The sequence below is a fragment of the Podarcis tiliguerta genome, assembly GCF_965153285.1.
Source record: "Podarcis tiliguerta genome assembly, chromosome: 18".
Classification (NCBI taxonomy): Eukaryota; Metazoa; Chordata; class Lepidosauria; order Squamata; family Lacertidae; genus Podarcis; species Podarcis tiliguerta.
In genome coordinates, this window is record NC_139551.1 from 5,063,905 (window position 1) to 5,085,800 (window position 21,896).

Sequence of the window (21,896 nt, forward strand, 5' to 3'; positions counted from 1 at the left end):
AAATACACACACACACACACACACACAAGTGGTATATATATTTTACAAAATAGATCGATTGGATAGATGGGTGGGTTAAGAATCACCTATCCTCCATGATGGGATACCTGCACACGCTACAGAGATCTATTTTTATTGATGTCGTTTCATAAAATTTATGTATCACCTGGTTGTTAAAACAAGAACGACACCCCCAAAGCAGTTTAAGGTAAAGGTAAAGGTACCCCTGCCCGTACGGGCCAGTCTTGACAGACTCTAGGGTTGTGCGCCCATCTCACTCAAGAGGCCGGGGGCCAGCGCTGTCCGGAGACACTTCCGGGTCACGTGGCCAGCGTGACATTGCTGCTCTGGCGAGCCAGAGCCGCACACGGAAATGCCGTTTACCTTCCCGCTAGTAAGCGGTCCCTATTTATCTACTTGCACCCGGGGGTGCTTTCGAACTGCTAGGTTGGCAGGCGCTGGGACCGAACAACGGGAGCGCACCCCGTCGCGGGGATTCGAACCGCCGACCTTTCGATCGGCAAGTCCTAGGCTCTGAGGCTTTAACCCACAGCGCCACCCTGCCCCTCCCAAAGCAGTTTACACACACACAAAAGACAGAGACAATAACATTCTCAACAGGAAACATTAACAGCGATAAAGTAAAACTTTTGGAAAATTAAAACGAAAACAGATTAAGCTAGCCTGGGTGAGATCCGAAAATTTGGATGGGCAACAGCACCCCAATGTTCAACATACATGTAGGACATAAAGAAAATAAAAGGCAGGGGAGATGGAAGAAGATATATCAGAATGGCAAGCGGGGATAATGTGAAAATTTAAAAATGAGGAGCTGTCAGGTCTAGCAAATGAAAAACTCCATTTGTCCGAAGGCAAATTGTTGGGGGTGTTGTTTTGGGAAACGAGGGTGGTGGTATCTTAATGCTACTCCTACTCAGAGTAGACACACTGAAAGTCAACGGGCATGGCTAACTTAGCTTTCGTTCCAACAGGTCTACACTTCTGTTTCATTTTTTCCCCCTCCAAGAAACTTCCCCCTTCGATGAATTCCAACAACAGTTTTGCGAGGTAGGCTAAGCTGAGAGGCAATGACTGGTCTCCAAGTCAGCTTCCTGGATGAATTGGGTGTGTGTGTGTGTGTGTTGAACCCTGGTCTCTCCCGGGCCCTAGGCCGGCACTCTAACCACTAAACAGCACTGCCTCTCTGTTGAAGACAACCCCGGGGTTGCCATGTTCAAAGAAACCCACAGCGCCGTTGGCCAGGGAGATCGTTTCCACCACTACTCAAAGGAAAAGTTTCGCAGATGCCTCCCCAGATTGCCGAAGAAATGATGCTTTTGAATTCTGGTGCTGGAGGAGACTCTTGAGAGTCCCATGGACTGCAAGAAGATCAAACCTCTCCATTTGGAAGGAAATCAGCCCTGAGTGCTCACTGGAAGGACAGATCCTGAAGCTGAGGCTCCAAGACTTTGGCCACCTCATGAGAAAAGAAGACTCCCTGGAAAAGACCCTGATGCTGGGAAAGATGGAGGGCACAAGGAGAAGGGGGCGACGGAGGACAAGATGGTGGGACAGTGTTCTCGAAGCTACCAGCATGAGTTTGACCAAACTGCGGGAGGCAGTGGAAGACAGGAGTGCCTGGCGTGCTCTGGTCCATGGGGTCACAAAGAGTTGGACACGACTAAACAACTAAACAACAACAACACTACGGACTGGGTGGGTGCCCTTTGGCGGGTGGTCTCACCTGGCTTGGCATGCGCAGCGAAGGCCGCAGTCCGGCCGGGAAGCGTGGAGACATGAACGGCTGTGGGAGACACAGAGAGTCAAAGAGCAAGCCAGCTGTAAATCACGCTGGAGTTAGCTCTCAGCAAGAAAAGCGCTCTGAACAGATTTGGCCGAGCGCCAGGCCTAAGGAGCAAAGCAGCTATTCTTCCGTGGGAATCAAGTTGCCAAAACTGAAGGTCCCCACCTCCCCGAAGCAGTCTTGAGTCCCCTCCTCTCCAGAGTTTTTGCCAAGCGATCGGAGACTGTGCCTGAGGGCAGCCTACCTCTCCTACGCCCTTTTCATGCCTCTCCTGGTTCTTGGGAAATAAGAGGAGGAGGGGAGTTTGTGCGGGAGACAGCTGTGACTTTTGGCCAGCTGGGCTCCTCTCTGCCACTCCCTCTCCCGCTTCTATACAGTCGTACCTTGGTTTCTGAACAGCTTAGTTCTCGAAAAACTTGGAACCCGGAAGTAAGAGTTCCAGTTTGCGAACCTTTTTTGGAAGATGAACGTGCTCCGTTTTGAGTGCAACGCTTCCAATTTGAGTGCTACGCTGAGGTCTATATATAACTATGCTATTTATTTTGCTGCTTTTGTTTTTGTGACTGTGCGGAATACAGCTTGGCTACTGATCTTTCAGGTCTTGGAGGACTGGTGATATATGGTCCCAGCGGCCGCTCCCAGTCCCCAGTCTGGCTGCCGCATTCTGGATTAGTTGTAGTTTCCGGGTCACCTTCTAAGGTAGCCCCACGTAGAGCACATTGCAGTAGTCCAAGCGGGAGATAACTAGAGCATGCACCACTCTGGCGAGACAGTCTGTGGGCAGGGAGGGTCTCATCCTGCGTACCAGATGAAGCTGATAGACAGCTGCCCTGGACATAGAATTGACCTGCACCTCCATGGACAGCTGTGAGTCCAGAATGACTCCCAGGCTGTGCACCTGGTCCTTCAGGGGCACAGTTACCCTGTTCAGGACCAGGGAGTCCCCCACACCTGACCGGCTCCTGTCCCCCCCAAAATAGTCCTTCTGTCTTGTCAGGATTCAACCTCAATCTGTTAGCCGCCATCCATCCTCCAACCGCCTCCAGACACTCACACAGGACCTTCACCGCCTTCATTGGTTCTGATTAGAAAGAGAGGTAGAGCTGGGTATCATCTGCATATTGATGGACACCCAGTCCAAACCCCCTGATGATCTCTCTCAGCGGCTGCATGTAGATGTTGAAAAGCATGGGGGAGAGGACAGAACCCTGAGGCACCCCACAAGTGAGAGCTAAGCAGTCCCTGTCAAGAGTGTGGGGCAGAAGAACAGCCCCCTCCAAACTTTAAAAAATTGCAAGCACACATACAACCCCAGTGGCGGGCTGGGGGCTTTCAAATTTCAGCAGCCCCTACCCTAAAACCATCTCCGACGCCTCTATCTTTCAGGAGGAAATTCCTGCAATGCAGGTGGTTGGACAATTCTGCAATTCCTCCCTGCCCACAGACTGTCTCGCCAGAATGCTGCATGCTCTAGTTATCTCCCGCTTGGACTACTGCAATGCGCTCTCCGTGGGGCTCCCTTTGAAGGTGACCCGGAAACAGCAACTAATCCAGAATGCGGCAGCTAGACTGGTGACTGGGAGTGGCTGCCGGGACCACATAACACCGGTCCTGAGAGATCTGCGTTGGCTCCCAGTACGTTTCCGAGCACAATTCAAAGTGTTGGCGCTGACCTTTAAAGCCCTAAATGGCCCAGTAGACCTGAAGGAGCGTCTCCACCCCCATCGTCCAGCCCGGATGCTGAGGTCCAGCTCCGAGGGCCTTCTGGCGGTTCCCTCATTGCGAGAAGTGAGGTTACGGGGAACCAGACAGAGGGCCTTCTTGGTGGTGGCGCCCACCCTCCCTTCAGATGTGAAGGAAATAAGCAGCTATCCTATCTTTAAAAGACATCTGAAGGGAGCCCTGTTCAGGGAGGTTTTTAATATTTAACACTGTACTGTTTTTAACACTTGACTGGGAGCCGCCCAGAGTGGCTGGGGAAACTCAGCCAGACGGGCGGGGTATAAATAATAAATTATTATTATTATTGTTCTTATTATTATTCCATGGGTCAACCTCCAGTGTTACAAAAAAGGGGGGGTTGGATTTGCAAGCGACGTCGAATCGTCGAGTGGGAAGGGGACCCCCGAAGGTCATCCAGTCTAGCCCCCTACAATGATGGAATCTTTATAGAGTGAGAATGCAGAAATGTCGCAGCAGAATGGCTCTGTGGTCTCACCTGACTTTGCAGCCCCATCATCGCGGCACTGGGGTGGTGTGGCGAGCCCTGGGGGGGCGGCTGGGAGCCAGGAGGTCCCTTGTGGGGCACAGAGGGAAACAGAAACAAGAGTTATGGGGTAGAGGGCCCTAGGCCATGGCTCCAGCCTCCTGTCCTCACCCCCCAAAAAATGCCATTTTCCAGCAGCTGATGAGCCAAAATGGAAGGTGCCCCCCCCCACATGGGAGGAAGGTTGGGGTACAGTGATCAGAAACTCCAGGAGGGGTCATTCAGGAAGGAACTGAAAATAAAAGTTGCCACCGTCGTAATACCGTTAGACAAATTGATGGTATGGGTGGAATTGGGAGTGCTCTGGTCGCCTTAGCTAAAAAAGGATATTGTAGGGTTGGAAAATGTTCGGGAAAAGGATGATAAAACCAAGAGATGGAGGTCTATTATGAGGGAAGGTTGCAGGGTTTGGGACCAGGGGTAGGCAAACGAAGGGCCAGGGGCCGGATCCGACCCAATCGCCTTCTCAACCCGGCCCGCGGATGGTCTGGGAATCAGCACGTTTTTACATGAGTACATTGTGTGCTTTTATTTAAAATGCATCTCTGGGTTATTTGTGGGGCATAGGGATTTGTTCATCCCCCCTCCCAATATAGTCCGCCCCCCCCCACAAGGTCTGAGGGACAGTGGACCGGCCCCCTGCTGAAAAAATTTGCTGACCCCTGTATTAGGTGTTTTTATGGGCTTCAAACCACTTTGAGATATATATCTCCCCCTGGCTTTAAAATACAAAACAGCTTAGAAATGAAATAAATACTAATAAATTTCATTGAGAAAGAGAGTGCCACGTAGACACTCCGTTGTGGGGACTTGTAAGTTTTAAGTTTGTAAAACAATGCACGGCACGGGGAAATGAAGGTTTTTTCCTCCCTCTCTCGGACTGCCAGAGCTGACCATCAAGATTCGCGAAGGGGGAAAAGACAGGACTTCTTCCAGCAGCGCAGAGCCTGTGGAACTCTCTCCCACAAGAGACAGGGACGGCCGCCAAACCGGATGGCTTCGAAAGAGGGCCGGCCAAATTGATGGGAACAGTAGAGAGTGATCAATGGCTATCATTGATTGGCTTCGCTTGGCAACGCTTATGAATCCCAGTCGTCGGAAACTGAGTCGACTGGGATGCCGCTAGGGGGAGCTGTTGGTTCACACACACCAGGGAAGATAAGAGCGTCTCTCTGCCTCCGGATTTGCCTCTCCTGTTCCCCCCACCCTGGCCATCCCCCTCCCCACATAATTTACATATGACCCCCACCTTCCCCCCCCCACCCCAGGAAATTCCACAAGCAAGGCACCATCTAATTCACAGGTTCTCCCTGTTGGGCCGAGGTTTGATGTAGACTACTCCTGCAGCTGGAGGTTCCATTGCAGGAGAGAAAATCCTACAGGACCGCCTCTCCTGGTATGTCCCACAGAGGAACTTACAATCTTCAAACAAAAACATCTTGGAGGTCCCAGGCCACAGAGAGGTTAGGCTGGCCTCAACCAGAGCCAGGGCTTTTTCGGCTGTGGCTCCAATCTGGTGGAACGCTCTGTCGCAGGAGACTAGGGCCCTGCGGGACTTGACATCTTTCTGCAGGGCCTGTAAGACAGAGCTGTTCCACCAGGCCTTTGGGCAGGGCACAGCCTGACCCCCTCCTTTGGCAGTCCTCACAGAACGTCTAGCCCAATGGTTGCCATCAATTTGATTTGAATTAATTTTATAATGAAATGATTTTAGAATGCTGTACAGTGGTGCCTCGCAAGACAAAATTAATTCATTCTGCAAGTCTCTTCGTCTAGCAGTTTTTTCGTCTTGCGAAGCAACCCTATTAGCGGTTTAGCGGATTAGCGCTATTAGCGGTTTAGCGGCTATTAAAGGCTATTAAAGGCTTAAGGGATTAGCGGATTAGCTGCTAAAAGGCTATTAGCGGTTTAGCGGCTTAGAAAAAGGGGGTGGGGAGCGAAGCAAGCCCATAGGGAAATTCGTCCTGCGAAGCGCATTGAAAAACGGAAAACCCTTTCATCTAGCGGGTTTTCCGTCTTGCGAGGCATTCGTCTTGCGGGGCACCACTGTATTATTTTATTGTTGTTAGCCGCCCTGAGCCCGGCTTCAGCTGGGGAGGGCGGGATATAAATAAAAAAATATTATTATTATAGAAAGGCGCTTTTCTGGCTCGGACCTGAGACCCTGCAAGCCTTACCTGGAAAAACCCAGACATCATTGGACTGGGCGCCATTCCATCCCCGGGGGCCACATTTGCCATCACAGGACTGGGTGCGGCCGTGGAGCTCTGTCGAGAAAGAAAGTAAAGTGGGTGGGTCAGAGCAGCACACGGGTTGGACTAGATGACCCCACCGGGTCCCTTTTAACTCTTGTGATTCTACTATTCTATTCTACGATTGCAATAAACCAGATTCGGAGAAAGCAACACGGAACATAAATCCCGGGCCAGAGGGAGCCAGTTCTGGTATCAGAGGGGGGTCCCAGAGATGAGAGTGAGCGACAGAGATGCTGCTACAGTGGTACCTCGGGTTAAGTACTTAATTCGTTCCAGAGGTCCGTTCTTAACCTGAAACTGTTCTTAACCTGAAGCACCACTTTAGCTAATGGGGCCTCCTGCTGCTGCCGCCGAGCCGCCGGAGCACAATTTCTGTTCTCATCCTGAAGCAAAGTTCTTAACCTGAAGCACTATTTCTGGGTTAGCGGAGTCTGTAACCTGAAGCGTATGTAACCTGCTGGGAACCTCAAGGAATGGAGAGTTGCTCTCGCACTCGGACCCTGCTCCCTAGTTTCCAACGGGCGTCTGGCTGGCCACTGGCTGGATCCATCACCCGCATCTTCTTGCTTTGTCGTGGGTTGGACTAGATGACCGCCAGGGTCCCTTCTGAGGCTACGATTCTATGTTCACCCAACATCTTAAGTCTCGCTGGCCCCCCAGCAAAGAGAGAGAGAGAGCAAGAAGGGGGGAGGCAGGCAGAGCCGGGGGGCTGTGGGTCTCTCTCTGTGTGTGTGTGTGCTGGAGGAAAGGTGGTCCAGAGAGGATGCGGTTTCCATGGAAACCGGCAGGGAAGGATGCTGAGCGCGAGGTGTAGAGATGCCAGCCACCTACAGAAGCAGCCGCACAGAGCTCGTTCTCGGAAAACAGAGTCAACCGAAGAACGCTGAATTCTTTTCTACCTATCCTTCGCTCCACTGCCCCCCCCCCCAGTTACAGTTTAATTTCCCCTGTCAATGTGTCTTTCCTCGTTGTTGGTTTTTAAGGCGGACACATTCCCCTCCACCCCGATTTTTCAAATCCCCCACCCCCCACCCTGTGGTTTTATAATCATCGGATATGTATATCGCCACATCATTTTTTTGGGGGGGGGGTTACAGCAGCAAAATAGAACAACAACAACAAAGAAAGAAAGAAAGAAAGAAAGAAAATTAAAAACCGTAAGAAAATTAAAAAGGGATGCTAATTAACCGTTGCGGGAGGGTCTCTTCTTAATTGCCTGCACAGGCCTGGGCAAAATAGGCGCTTGGAATGCAAAAACAGAAAAATGTCTGCTATGTCTCTATAGCTAATAATAATAATAATAATAATAATAATAATACTTTTTATTTATACCCCGCCCTCCCCAGCCAAGGCCGGGCTCAGAGCGGCTTACAAGCAATAATAAGAACAAGTTGAATGATTACAAGTTAAAAACAAAATTAAAATACAGCATTAAAATATTGAAACATTAATATATTAAAATGTAGCCTCATCGCAGGAGGAGAAGGAAAGGAAAAAAGAAAGAGGGGGAGGGAATCAAATTGGCTCCAAGCCAAAGGCCAGGTGGAACAACTCTGTCTTACAGGCCTTGCGGAAAGAAATCAGATCCTGCAGGGCCCTGGTCTCATGAGACAGAGCGTTCCACCAGGCCGGGGCCAGTGTTGAAAAGGCCCTGGCTCTGCTTGAAGCTAATCTAACTTCCTTAGGGCCCGGGACCACTAGGGTGTTGCTATATATGGACCATAAGGTCCTCCGTGGGGCATACCGGGAGAGGGGGTGCCGTAGGTACGAGGATCCTAGGCCGCGAAGGGCTTTAAAGGTCAAAACCAGCACCTTAAACCTGACCCTGTACTCCACCGGCAGCCAGTGCAGCTGGAAAAGCACTGGGTGAATATGCTCCCATGGCAGAGACCCCGTGAGGAGCCTCGCTGCAGCATTCTGCACCCGCTGGAGTTTCTGGGACAGCTTCAAGGGCAGCCCCGCATAGAGCGAATTACAGTAGTCAAGCCTGGAGGTGACCATCGTATGGATCACTGTGGCCAGGGCGGGAGTATTATAGCTGTGGAGTATTTGCTAACTTGGCGCCCAGCAGATGTTTTAGGGAGCGCCGGATGAGGAGTTGTAGCCAGATACATCTGGGAGGTTCTCAATTGACAAAATAGTTTATTATTATTGGGGGTTAAACACACACCTCCCAAAAACTGCTCCCTGCTGAACGTTATAGCAAGAAGAATCGCTCCCTGGCCTTGCTTTTTTCTGCTCCTTTCCTCGTCCCTCCTCCTCGCCCCTTCCTCGCATGCCACGCCTTTGAGACGGCAAACGGGCGTACTCACGTAATCGTGGAAGGTCTTGGCTTCGCTCGAGTGCTCGCACATCTCCCTCCGGTCAGGTGCAGCGCAGTACAGGTCCCAGAAGACACTGCGGAGTGACGGGGGGCAGAATTAAGATACGTAGCTCTGTCCTAGACCAGATCAAGACTAATTTGCTCATCCAGTAAAGGGCCAAAGTGGTTGCTAGAACTGCTTTATATACGTTCTAACACGAAATACCTTTAAAAGCAGGGTGCATAAAAATGGATGCTTTTATAAAAAAATAAACTGATTATTTTGATTTAAATTGGATTTTTAAAATAAAATCCTTTTGGAGGAAAAATCTTTCTAAAGAATTTCTATTTAAGTTACATTAGGAAACAAGGATTTGTTTTAAGTTTTTCATGTGTGATAAAACTCTATTAACTAATGTGGTTCAACTTTTTTTTAAAAAAAAAAAACTTAAACTGAGTTTTAGCATGGATACATATGTTGCTGCTTTAGCAAAATAAATTGTTTAAATTGTTATTATTTTTCTCCTTCCAATGAATTACAGCAGAAAAGTTGCCCAAATGTAAACAGTTAACTTATTAAAACTCACGGTAATTTCATGATTATCTGTCTATGTATTCCAAATCAGTCATTTTGTATATAACTGTCAGAACTACTCTGAAAATTTATTATTCCAAAAATAAAACCTCCCTCTGGTTGTAAATATTAAGATTATACCAGCAAGAATGAGTCTTTCTGTAAAAATATATATGATTTAAATCAAATATCACTGACTAGTGATTTAAATCCACCCTGTTTAAATGAAAAACTTCTTATAAGGTTTCCTTTTTTAAAAAAAAAAAGCCCAGACGTCAATCTTAATTAATTAATCTTAATTAACCTTAATCTTAATGACGACATTGTCTTAATTGCCCGCACAGACCCGCCGGAATAGACAAGTTTTCGGATGGCGTCACCGGGAAGTTAAAACAGGAAGCCGCCCTGCTGCATCTCTAGTGGCAGAGAGTTCCGCCGGACGAGGTCGAATGGGCTTCGCTAACTCGGGGAACGCCGAATGACGCTCCTGCAGGCGACCCATAGAATTGGAAGGGACCCTGAGGACCAACTAGGGCTGAGCCCACGGATCATGTTCACAACCCGAGCGTCCCCTCTGTATGTGTGTGTCTGTATATACAGTGGTACCTCAGGTTAAGTACTTAATTCGTTCTGGAGGTCTGTTCTTAACCTGAAACTGTTCTTAACCTGAAGCACCACTTTAGCTAATGGGGCCTCCTGCTGCCGCCACACCACGATTTCTGTTCTCATCCTGAAGCAAAGTTCTTAACCTGAAGCACTATTTCTGTGTTAGCGGAGTCTGTAACCTGAAGCGTATGTAACTGAAGTGTATGTAACCCGAGGTACTACTCTGTGTGTGTGTGTACAGTGGTACCTCGGGTTACATACACTTCAGTTACATACGCTTCAGGTTACAGACTCCACTAACCCAGAAATAATACCTCGGGTTAAGAACTTTGCTTCAGAATGAGAACAGAAATCGTGCTCCGGCGGCGTGGCGGCAGCAGGAGGCCCCATTAGCTATAGTGGGGCTTCAGGTTAGGAACAGTTTCAGGTTAAGTATGGACCTCCAGAACGAATTAAGTACTTAACCCGAGGTACCACTATATATATAAAATGTGCTATATGCATCTTGCTATAGAAATAGAAACGTAAGGCTGTCATCATGCTGCCTTTCGGCAGCGCAAATGGCTCTCCCCGCTCGGTGTTGGCCTTCATTGAAGAACCCATGCTGCCTCTGGCTGAGGAAGGGGGAGCATAGCCATCGTGGCGAGTAGCCACTGATAAAAAGAAAACCGAGAAAAAGAAAGAATTGGGAGGGGGGGGTGTGGCAGAGACATAGAAAAAAACGATGGAGAGAATGAGAAAGCAAGGAAATATTTGACCCTTGACTAGAGCGTTGGGGGGCTGCCAGGAAGGATTCCACACACACAAAAAATAGATGCATGCTATTCCGAGCAAACCCCATTCGTCTTCCCCCCCCAAAAAAAAATTGTGGCGCCATTTGAAGGAGAAATTGGGGGGGGGAGACAAAAAGGCTGCGCATTTATCAGTTGAGGTCTCAGCCCCTTGACTCTCCTCTGCGCCCCCCCCACCGAAAAATGAGGCAGTTTTTTCCCTCTATTCCAAATTATATCCATGTGTGGAGAAACGAGGCAGCCAGGCTCTATAGAGCGCAGGGAGGGGATATTTCCGGGGGGTTTTTTGGGGGGGGGGAGAACGAGGAAGCGGAGGGAGAGAGAGGAGGTTTTGAACGTGTTCCAGTTCTGCCTGAAGCCAAAGCCGAAGGGAAAGGGGGGGGGAGGAACTATGCTTGGCTTTATTAAATAGGAACCCCCCCCCCAAAAAAACTGGGATCTCCCCCCCCCCCGCGAAAAAAACTTGTGCCAAAGTTTTGAACTCGTTTCGTCCCTTGGGTTTTCGGGTGTTAACGGCAAACCCCGGTTGGATGCATCGATCACACGGTTTGTATGGGGGGCTATATAAAACACGCCCCCCCCCTCCCGGTACAAAACCTTTGGCACAAGTTTGGAGGCGACCCCAAATTTCTGGGTTCTTATTTAATATACTTTCCAAGCTTTTTAAAAAATTTCTGCTCCCTGAAATGAGGCTGCATTTTAATGTTGTGTTTTAATCTCGTTGTTAAGTTGTATTTTAATCAATTGCTTTTATACCTGGTGTGAGCCGCCCTGAGCCCGGTCTTGGCTGGGGAGGGCGGGGTATAAATAAAATTTATTATTATTATTATTTATTATTATTAAATCCGCAGCTCACCAGGAAGCTGGATCTCACAACTGCCTAGAATCACATAATTGCAGAGATGGGCCCCGAAGCGGACATCTAGCTCAACCCCGGTGATGCAGGCATCGCGTCGACAGGACGGTGCAAAATTTAGTACAGCAGCGCCATCAAGTTAATTATTTCCAGGCTGGCATTGGTGAAGGGGTCAGAGTGTTGGGCCAAGATCTGGGAGGGTTCAGGATTCAAGTCCTGCCACAATGGGACACGAGGTTGCCATTGGGTGACGCTGGGGTGCCCAGCAACTCACTCTCAGCCCAACGTACCTCGCAAGGTTGTCGTTAAGATAACATAAGCAATGGATGGAGGTCCCTGAAGGTGGACGGCGAATGTAATCCAAGAAATAAATATTATTGAAACTGATTAGCCATCTTTTATTAGAATTCATCATGCGAAAGGCTGGGCTGGATGAATCCCTAGCCGGAATTAAGATTGCCAGAAGAAATATCAACAACCTCAGATATGCAGATGACACAACCTTGATGGCAGAAAGCGAGGAGGAATTAAAGAACCTTTTAATGAGGGTGAAAGAGGAGAGCGCAAAATATGGTCTGAAGCTCAACATCAAAAAAACGAAGATCATGGCCACTGGGCCCATCACCTCCTGGCAAATAGAAGGGGAAGAAATGGAGGCAGTGAGAGATTTTACTTCCTTGGGCTCCATGATCACTGCAGATGGTGACAGCAGTCACGAAATTAAAAGACGCCTGCTTCTTGGGAGAAAAGCAATGACAAACCTGGACAGCATCTTTAAAAGCAGAGACACCACCTTGCCAACAAAGGTCCATATAGTAAAAGCTATGGTCTTCCCACTAGTGATGTATGGAAGTGAGAGCTGGACCATCAAGAAGGCTGATCGCTGAAGAATGGATGCTTTTGAATTCTGGTGCTGGAGGAGACTCTGGAGAGTCCCATGGACGGCAAGAAGATCAAACCTCTCCATTCTGAAGGAAATCAGCCCTGAGTGCTCACTGGAAGGACAGATCCTGAAGCTGAGACCCCAATACATTGGCCACCTCATGAGAAGAGAAGACTCCCTGGAAAAGACCCTGATGTTGGGAAAGATGGAGGGCGCAAGGAGAAGGGGACGACAGAGGACGAGATGGTGGGACAGTGTTCTCGAAGCTACCAGCATGAGCTTGACCAAACTGCGGGAGGCAGTGGAAGACTGGAGTGCCTGGCGTGGAGCCTCAGCACTCAGGGCTGATTTCCTTCAGAATGGAGAGGTTGGATCTTCTTGCAGTCCATGGGACTCTCAAGAGTCTCCTCCAGCACCATAATTCAAAAGCATCAATTCTTCGGCGATCAGCCTTCTTTATGGTCCAGCTCTCACTTCCATACATCACTACTGGGAAAACCATAGCTTTAACTATACGGACCTTTGTTGAGGCAAGGTGATGTCTCTGCTTTTTAAGATGTTGTCGATTCCTAAATGGAGCCTCAATGGACAGAGACAGTCTGTTGTAGAGTGGTCACACATACACACACACACACACACACCTCTCCCTGGACAGCTCCAGGCCCCCAGCCCCACCCCACCCTTTCGAGAAGGACGTAAAACGTACTCACCACCACCAGGCGTGCAGAAATCCAGGCGGTTCCCCGAGCGTGATGTTTTTTTCCCACCGGATCTGGCCCCCCCAAAACACCCCACAACTCAGTTAAGACAGGCTGGAGTTAAAGTGGTTTGGTACCCCAAGTTGGGGAAGCTTCTAGGGGAGAATGAAAAGGGAAGGATGCCCCGAAGGGTGGGACGATGACGACGACACAGATGTGCGTCGGGGGCAGAACACCTGCTTGGCATGCAGAATGTCACTCCTTGGCGCCCGCTATTTAAAAAACCAGCTCTTTCCTCGGAGCAGGATACTTGGAAATTTATCTTTTAGAGGGTGTCTGCCGTTGCTTCACAGGTAACAGCAGCTGCTTGGCTTGCAGAACGTCTCCAGGCATGGGCTGGGAAGGACTGCTGCCGCCAGTCCGTGTCTGCGGTACTGAGCAAAGCAGGGAGAGGCTCTCCCTGCCTGCATTTTGCCTGCGTTCAGTGAACTAGCATATTTTTCGCTCTATAGGACGCGCCCGACCATAGGACGCACCTTGTTTTAGAGGGGGAGAACAAGGAAAAAAATGACTCTCCCCCTCTCTGCTCAGCACCCCTTCAGCGAAGCGGCAGGAGAAACGGAGCCCCTTCCATTTCTCCTCCCGCCTCGCTGAAGAGGCGCTGTGCAGCTCTCCCTCTCTGCTGAAGCCAGGAGAGTCTTGCTCTCCCGGCTTCAGCAAAAGGAACCCGAAGCCTCTGGAGCGCAGTGGCTATCCCTGAAGCCTTCGCAGCGCGAGTTCCCGCTGCGCTCCGGAGGCTTTGCGTTCCTTTCGCTGAAGCCAGGAGAGTCTTGCTCTCCCGCTGCGCTCCAAAGGCTTCAGGCAGCTATGCCTGAAGCCTGGAGAGCGAGAGGGGTCAGTGCGCACCGACGCCCCTCGCTTTCCAGGCTTCAGCGAAAGCAATGCAAAGCCTCTGGAGCGTGGAGGGAGCGCTCGCTCTGCGCTTTGGAGGCTTCGCGTTGCTATCGCTGAAGCCAAGGAGCCTGCATTTGCTCCATAGGACGCACACACATTTCCCCTTAATTTTTGAAGGGGGGGCATTTTATCATATGTGGTGGGATTGTAAGGTACAGTGGTGCCTCGCAAGACGAAAAGAATCCGTTCCGCGAGTCTCTTCGTCTAGCGGTTTTTTCGTCTTGCGAAGCAACCCCATTAGCGGATTAGCGGATAACGATATTAGCGGTTTAGTGACTATTAGCGGCTATTAAAGGCTTAAGGGATTAGCGGATTAGCTGCTAAAAGGCTATTAGCAGCTTAGTGCCTTAGAAAAAGGGGGTGGGGAGCGAAAAAAAATCACAGGAACTCGCAAGCCATTTTCGTCTTGCGAAGCAAGCCCATAGGAAATTCGTTTTGCGAAGCACCTCCAAAACGGAACACCCTTTCGTCTAGCGGGTTTTCCGTCTTGTGAGGCATTCGTCTTGCAGGGCACCACTGTAATTAAAAAATTTGGGAAATGATATACAACCAGTTGAAGAAAATGTTTCATTTAACATTTGTTAAAAAACCTGAGGTATTTTTGTTGGGGATCGTAGGGAAAGACCTGCCAAAAAAGTTGAAAAACATCTTCATGTATGTGACAACGGCTGCGAGAGTTCTGGTAGCACAAGGATGGAAGACTGAAGAAACCCCAACTACAGAATCATGGCAAGAAAAATTGATGGACTATGCAGAACTGGCAAAACTGACATACAAGCTACGGGACAAGGATAACTGTGACTTTAAGGATGAATGGGAAGCCTTTACAAAGTATCTGAAGACGCAACAAAGCGAACTGGAGTCCTTGGCAGGTTTTGAATAAACATTCACAAACTTTTTTTATTGATAATAATCAGCTAAATAGTTTGAGGATTTATACAACTGTGTAACATGCAGAAAACAGCATTTTTGGGGAAACCAAAGACTGGAACTGAGGGCAGTTGGGGGGAGGGAGGAAAAATGGGGGGGGGAATGATATGTTTTTGGATAATTTTGAATTAAAAAAAAAATTAAAAAATTGGAGGGGAAAAAGTGCATCCTATAGAGTGAAAAATACGGTATTTGCTTCCCCCTGTCTCCCCAAAATAAAATAAACAGGTACATATTTTTTTGCAGGTTATAGCTCTGCCGGCCTCCCGTCTTCCAGACCCCTATCTCCTCACCTCTGAGAGGAAGGTCTGTGCTGATTTCTGCGCCCCGATGTGTAGAAGGTATTCATAAACGTACAACGCCAACCTGGAGGGGTGAGAGGTGTCAGTCAAGGGCCTGCCAGGCCTGGATAGCTCAGTCGGTGAGAGCAGTGTGCCGAAAATGCCGAGGTTGCAGGTTCGATCCCCAGTCATTTCAGGGGGTTGGTCTAGATGACCGCCAGGGCCCCCTACAATTCTATGGTTTTTTATTTTATTATGCTTCCCTCTCCCCAAAGCTCCCTTTCTACCTATTCCCAGCAAATCCTTTGTGCGGGGATGAGGACCCTATCCGGCCCCTTTCAAATACTGCTGGGCTCCCAGCCAGCCAGCAGGACCAATGGTTAGCGTTGGTGCAAAGAGATGCTATTTCGAAAAGAGGCATTCTCTCCTGAGAGGGGAAAAGGCGTCTCAAGAACAGGGGCAACAGCTGTGACCTGCGAAGGCAATGTTCTACACTCCCCTGTCGGAGGCAGTAAATTCCGCTGGATAATATCAATCGCCGGGAATCACAAGCCGGGAGCAGGGCCGGATTTTGGCGCTTTCCCTGAACCTGGTAAAGTAAAGGTAACAGTAAAGGTAAAGGGACCCCTGACCACTAGGTCCAGTCATGGCCGACTCTGGGATTGTGGAGCTCATCTCGCTTTATTAGCCGAGGGAGCCGGCGTACAGCTTCCGGGTCATGTGGCCAGGATGACTAAGCCGCTTCTGGCGAACCAGAGCAGCGCACGGAAACGCCGTTTACCTTCCCGCTGGAGTGGTACCTATTTATCTACTTGCACTTTGACGTGCTTTCGAACTGCTAGGTTGGCAGGAGCTGGGACCGAGCAACGGGAGCTCACCCTGTTGAGGGGATTCGAACCGCCGACCTTCTGATCGGCAAGTCCTAGGCTCTGTGGTTTAACCCACAGCGCCACCCATGTCCCTTGTGCCAAGCAGATGGGGGCACAAAAATATCACAATTATTATTTATTAGATTAGTCGGCCGCTCTTCCAACCGCAGAACCCAGGGTGGTTCGCAGCAAGAAAAGGCAAGGTAGCAAAACACACAATGCATAAGGATATGCTTTCATTGCTTAGCCATGGTCCCAAGGTCCTAGTCCTCATGGACAACCGTAGAATCGTGGAGCTTGCAATGCAGAAATTTCAGCTGAAGAATCCAAGGCAAGATGGCCTTTGAACCTCTGCTTAAAGACCTCCAAGGAAGGAGAGACTCCAGAGGGAGTCTGTTCCACTGCAGAACAGTGGAACAGTATACAGGATGCTACTATACAGGATGCTAGCATAACAACAAGGACACGGGTGGCGCTGTGGGTTAAACCACAGAGCCTAGGGCTTGCCGATCAGAAGGTTGGTGGTTCGAATCCCTGCAATGACGGGGTGAGCTCCCGTTGCTCGGTCCCTGCTCCTGGCAACCTAGCAGTTCGAAAGCACGTCAAAGTGTGAGTAGATAAATAGGTACCACTCCGGCGGGAAGGTAAACGGCGTTTCCGTGTGCTGCTCTTGTTCGCCAGAAGTAGCTTAGTCCTGCTGGCCACATGACCAGGAAGTTGTACGCCGGCTCCCTCGGCCAATAAAGCGAGATGAGCGCCGCAACCCCAGAGTCGGCCACGACTGGACCTCATGGTCAGGGGTCCCTTTACCTTTAAGCATAACAACAACAACAACAACAGCAGCAGCAGCAGCAGCACCAGCATATATTCCCTATTTTCACAATGCAGTGGTCCCTTGGTTCTCAGACTTAATCCGTTCCGGAAATTCCGTTCCAAAACCAAAGCATTCCAAAACCAAGGCGCGCTGCTTTCCCACAGAAAGCAATGCAGAACGAATTAATCGGTTCCAGACTTTTAAAAACAACCCCTCAAACAGCAATTTCATGCAAATTTCACTATTGAACGAGACCGTCGATCCACAAAACGAAATCGATAAACAACGTGCTGCAGTCACACCACCCATCCATCAGTAGCTGAACTGGGGTCCACGCAGTCGCAAAAGTGCCGCGACAACAGTGGTACCTCGGGTTAAGTACTTAATTTGTTTAGGAGGTCTGTTCTTAACCTGAAACTGTTCTTAACCTGAAGCACCACTTTAGCTAATGGGGCCTCCTGCTGCCGCCACATGATTTCTGTCCTTATCCTGAAGCAAAGTTCTTAACATGAGGTACTATTTCTGGGTTAGCAGAGTCTGTAACCTGAAGTGTCTGTAACCCGAGGTACCACTGTAGCAAAAACAGACAAGACCTCAGCGTAACACTCAAATCGGAAGCGCGACACTCAAAACGGAGCACGTTCAGCTTCCGAATAAAGTTCGCAAACCGGAACATTTCCTTCCGTGCTTGCCCTGTTTGGGTTCCAAGTTGTTTGAGACAAGAATGCTTTTAAAGGTAAAGGGACATTGGGTCCAGTCATGGCCGACTCTGGGTTTGCGGCGCTCATCTCGCTTTATTGGCCGAGGGAGCCGGCGTACAGCTTCCGGGTCATGTGGCCAGCAGGACTAAGCCGCTTCTGGCAAACCAGAGCAGCGCACGGAAACGCCGTTTACCTTCCCGCTGGAGTGGTACCTATTTATCTACTTGCACTTTGACGTGCTTTTGAACTGCTAGGTTGGCAGGAGCAGGGACCGAGCAACGGGAGCTCACCCCGTCATTGCGGGGATTCAAACCGCCAACCTTCTGATTGGCAAGCCCTAGTATCTGTGGCTTAACCCACAGCACCACCTGCTGTATGAATATAGCTGTATATATATTTTTTGGGGGGTGCTATATTTTGTCCTCGCTCAGGGCAGCATATTACCAAAGTCCACCTCTGTGGGGAGAGTCGATTCCCCTATGGGGGGCAGCTGTTTGGAGATGGGGGCAGCCGGACTGGACCTGCCCCCTTGGGCCTGATCCTACCCCAGTGATCTTCCTATGTTAGGAAACCTGCTATCCTTTCTGGGTGTTGGGTAACTCAAACTCCCAATAAGCCAGCATGGCCAATGGTCAGAAATGGAGCAAGGTGGGGGTCAAGGGAAGACCACAAACTCCGTTCCCTGTGCTGGGGGGGTTTAACTGAGGCCTCCCCCCCCCAAGGCTCTGTAGGGTTGGAGATGGTTCTGTTGTATCGGGGCAAATCCCCTTGCGTGCGGAGACTCCAAACACCACATATGACCAGTTATTATTTAATAAATTTATCGGCCGCTTTGTGGGAGAAAAAACTTAACCCACGACCAGTTGTAATTCTCGCATTGCAGTGGCTGGAGCGCAGCGGTCAACTTTCCCCTTTTCTTGCGAGGAATCCTATTCGGAATAAGGGGGGGAAAAGGGAAACCTTAACAGCTATGGGCTGGACTAATATGACTTCTGGACTTCTAACTCTGCAAAGCTAGGCATCTCAGATAAAGGGCAAGAGCAATATACGCTTCCCCCCGGAAAATAAAATAAAGTAACCATTTCGGCAAACTCTGGAGCGAAACGAAACTAACGTTGTTACAGCAAACCAAACAACAACAGGATAGTAGCTCAGCTGGTTAGGGACTGGCTTCATTGGAAGGGGTAATAATAATAATAATAATAATAATAATTTATTATTTATACCCCACCCATCTGGCTGGGCTTCCCCAGCCACTCTGGGCAGCTTCCAACAAAATATTAAAATACAACAGTCCGTCAAACATTAAAAGCTTCCCTAAACAGGGCTGCCTTCAGGTGTCTTCTCTAAAAGTAGGCTAGAGCAGGCATCCCCAAACTTTGGCCCTCCAGATGTTTTGGACTACAATTCCCATCATCCCTGACCACTGGTCCTGTTAGCTAGGGATCATGGGAGTTGTAGGCCAAAACATCTGGAAGGCTGCAGGTTGGGGGTGCCTGGGCTAGAGGACTTCTGCGGTCCCTTTCAGCGCGACACTTTTACAATTCTATAACACCCCCCACCAAAAAAAAACAATATAAATATGCAACACACAGACATTTGAATCTGAAACGCAGATCCTAAATTCCATATGTGGGGATTGCCAATTCACGGCTCAGTGCCTGGTAAGCCGCAGGTAGACTGCGCCTGTGGGTGGGGGCTTGATTCTTAGCCGTCACCATTGCTGAGAGTTCCCCCTTTGGGGCTGATTTTTTTTTGGGGGGGGGAGGCCAGGGAATTGGGGACGAAGACTTGTGCTCTAGTCAACTTGCCATTAGCCCTTATTCAGAGCCCCATCCTCTCAAAAAAAATTATAATGTCCAGGATGACTGCTGGATGTCGCCCCCCCCCCAAAATGGTCCTGCATGCCCCCCCCCAGAACTGTTCACCAGGTCTCCCAAACATTTGGGGGGAAAGCAAGTTATGAGCAGGTCATCTCAACTTGACAACACCCTCTAAGGTCCAGTGCACACCCATATTTTTGGGGGGGGGCACACACACTCTCTGCCCCCACTCCCTCTTTTCACCTCCCCCCCAGAAATACTTTAGGACCCTCTCTGCCCCCCCAACTCCAAAGCCCCCCTCTCTGTTGTGGCCCTATTCATGAAACCACACACAAACCAATAGCTAACCCCCCAAAAACTAATTTTCCTTTTGACAGAGCCCATGAATTGCTAGGGAAATAAAGGGGTGGGGAAGACAGGTCAGGACACCCCCCCAGCTTTGAAACACCCCCCAAGCCTGCTTCTGATTCATTGGGGGGGGGGGTCCTTTGCATGGGAAAGTCGACACAGGAAGTTTGCAGAAAGGAGTTGGGCTGATTTTGGGAAACGGGCTCCCCACATCTCCAAAGGAAATTGATGTTTCGGGGGGGGGGTTGTCTTTTTGGGGAGGGGGTCCCGCTGCCTGATAAAACCCCCTCTGGGAAGTTCCGGGAGAGCATTTGGAGTGGGGAGGGGGGGGGTGAGTGAAACCGGGCTGATTTTGGGGGGAGACGGGGGGGGTGCCCAAATTTTAGGTAAATTGATATTTGGCAAACTGATCTTTGGCAAGGGGTTCCACCGTCTGAAAAGCGAGGAAGTTTCAGGAGTGGTGGGGGGAGGTGAGTGGAGCTGATATGGGGGGGGGAGACCCCCAAATTTCCAAGGGGGTGGTATTTTGGGGAGGCGAAACTCCACCTTGGAAGTTTTAGGAATGCTTTCATTTTTTGTGTGTGGGGGTAGGGTTTAGGCTGAGAGGCACTGAGCTGATTTTTTTGGGGGGGGGGGTGTCTCTAGATTTCCAAAGAAAGGGGTCTTGTCGGGGTGGTCGTGGTTTTTTTTTTCGGGGGGGGGGGAAGGAGGGGGTTTCCGACTCACTTCTCTCGCGCCTGCCCGTCGGAAGGTACGCCGGAGCCTTTCCCTTTGGCGTACATGGCTGGCTAGGGTGGGGGGGGTCTCTCCGGCGTCTCTGGAGGGAGGGGGGGGTCCGCACCTGCAGCTAGAGGCAGGATCGGGGCCGCCACCCCGGGGAGCATCGCCGCATGGCGCCCTCAAGGCTCCTCGGCTCCAGGAAGCGGCGGGCGCGCCAGGCTAGACGCCGCCGCGGTGATGGCTCCTCCGGGCGGGCTGCAAAGAGACCCTCCCTCCCTCCTTGCTTTGGCTTTTCTCTCTCCCCCCCCACCCCCCTTAAAAAAAAAAACCTCTTTTTTTTTCAGCGGCTCTTCCGAGCAAGAAGCACCCTCCCTCTTCGACTGCAACGCGCGCGCTCTTAAAAGGGCAATGGCGCCGTCGGAAAGGAGTGGGGCGCGCGCGCGTGTGTGTTTTTTTTGGAGACGCGTGTTCCTTCCACCGCCAGGTAAAAAAAGATGCTTGCGTATCCTGACATGCGGCGCCGGGTTTACGTGTAATCCAAACAAAGCTACAGCTCGCCCCTAAAAAAAAATTATACACAAATAACATTGGGATTCATTGATTGTATGGGGAAATAAATTGTGAAGGTATATGGAAATACATCTGTAAGCTAAACAAGCTAGATTGTGTTTAGGATAAATTATAGAACAAAAATTGAAGAAGAGGGAAAGGATTTGTTGAATTAGCAAATTTGAACTAGAATACAAAAAAAGGGAGGTGTGAGGAAGTCGAGGAAATAAGCAAATGAAAGATCTAGATATGAAATTTGGATGTGTGTTTAAATGTTTTTGTTTTGTTTTTGTTGTATTGTTGTATTGTATCTTTTTATTGTCGATGTACTGTTTGTTGAATTTATGTATTGTTTTTCTTTATTGTCTTTTTTTCTATAACTATAAAATATTTAATAAATATTACTTTTTTTAAAAAAAAAAACAAGCTAGAGCTCGCCCCTACAAAAAAAATATACACAAATAACATTTGGATTCATTGATTGTATGGGGAAACAAATTTTGAAGCTATATGGAAATATCTGGCGAGGACCGCATTGCATACAAAGATTAAAAGTACAAAACTTTCCTTTTCCTTTTCTTTTTTGCCTTTATCATCCTTTATTATTTTATTCACATAATATACATTCTTTGCAACAAACAACCCCAAAGTAAACAGACAACGCCAAAATAAAATCAAGGGGGGGGGGGTTAAAAAAAATTAAAGGGGGGGGGAATAACTGGATTTACATTTCCAAAATACATAAGATAAAAAAAAAGAATAAAATGAAATCTACGTACAGCAACAGTGTTTTGTTTTGTGTAGGTTCCGATGTGTAAGTCACGGGCCTAGCCCATCAGTGGACTACTATGGTGATACAGTAAAGGTAAAAG

General features: G+C 49.2%; 1 protein-coding gene across 1 annotated transcript in view; it reads right to left on the reverse strand.

The window, feature by feature from the left end:
* The window catches only part of SSBP4 (single stranded DNA binding protein 4), a 34,528-nt gene extending 13,736 nt beyond the window's left edge, over positions 1–20,792 (reverse strand). The window contains exons 1-7 of the mRNA XM_083421732.1: positions 20,482–20,792; positions 15,213–15,285; positions 13,048–13,109; positions 8,638–8,722; positions 6,248–6,337; positions 4,023–4,100; positions 1,745–1,804 (exon numbers count right to left, since the gene is read on the reverse strand). Coding sequence (XP_083277858.1) covers positions 1,745–1,804; positions 4,023–4,100; positions 6,248–6,337; positions 8,638–8,722; positions 13,048–13,109; positions 15,213–15,285; positions 20,482–20,537 — 504 coding nt within the window. The 5' untranslated portion in view covers positions 20,538–20,792. The remainder of the gene's footprint in view (positions 1–1,744; positions 1,805–4,022; positions 4,101–6,247; positions 6,338–8,637; positions 8,723–13,047; positions 13,110–15,212; positions 15,286–20,481) is intronic.
* Between the last annotated feature and the right edge of the window lie 1,104 nt (positions 20,793–21,896).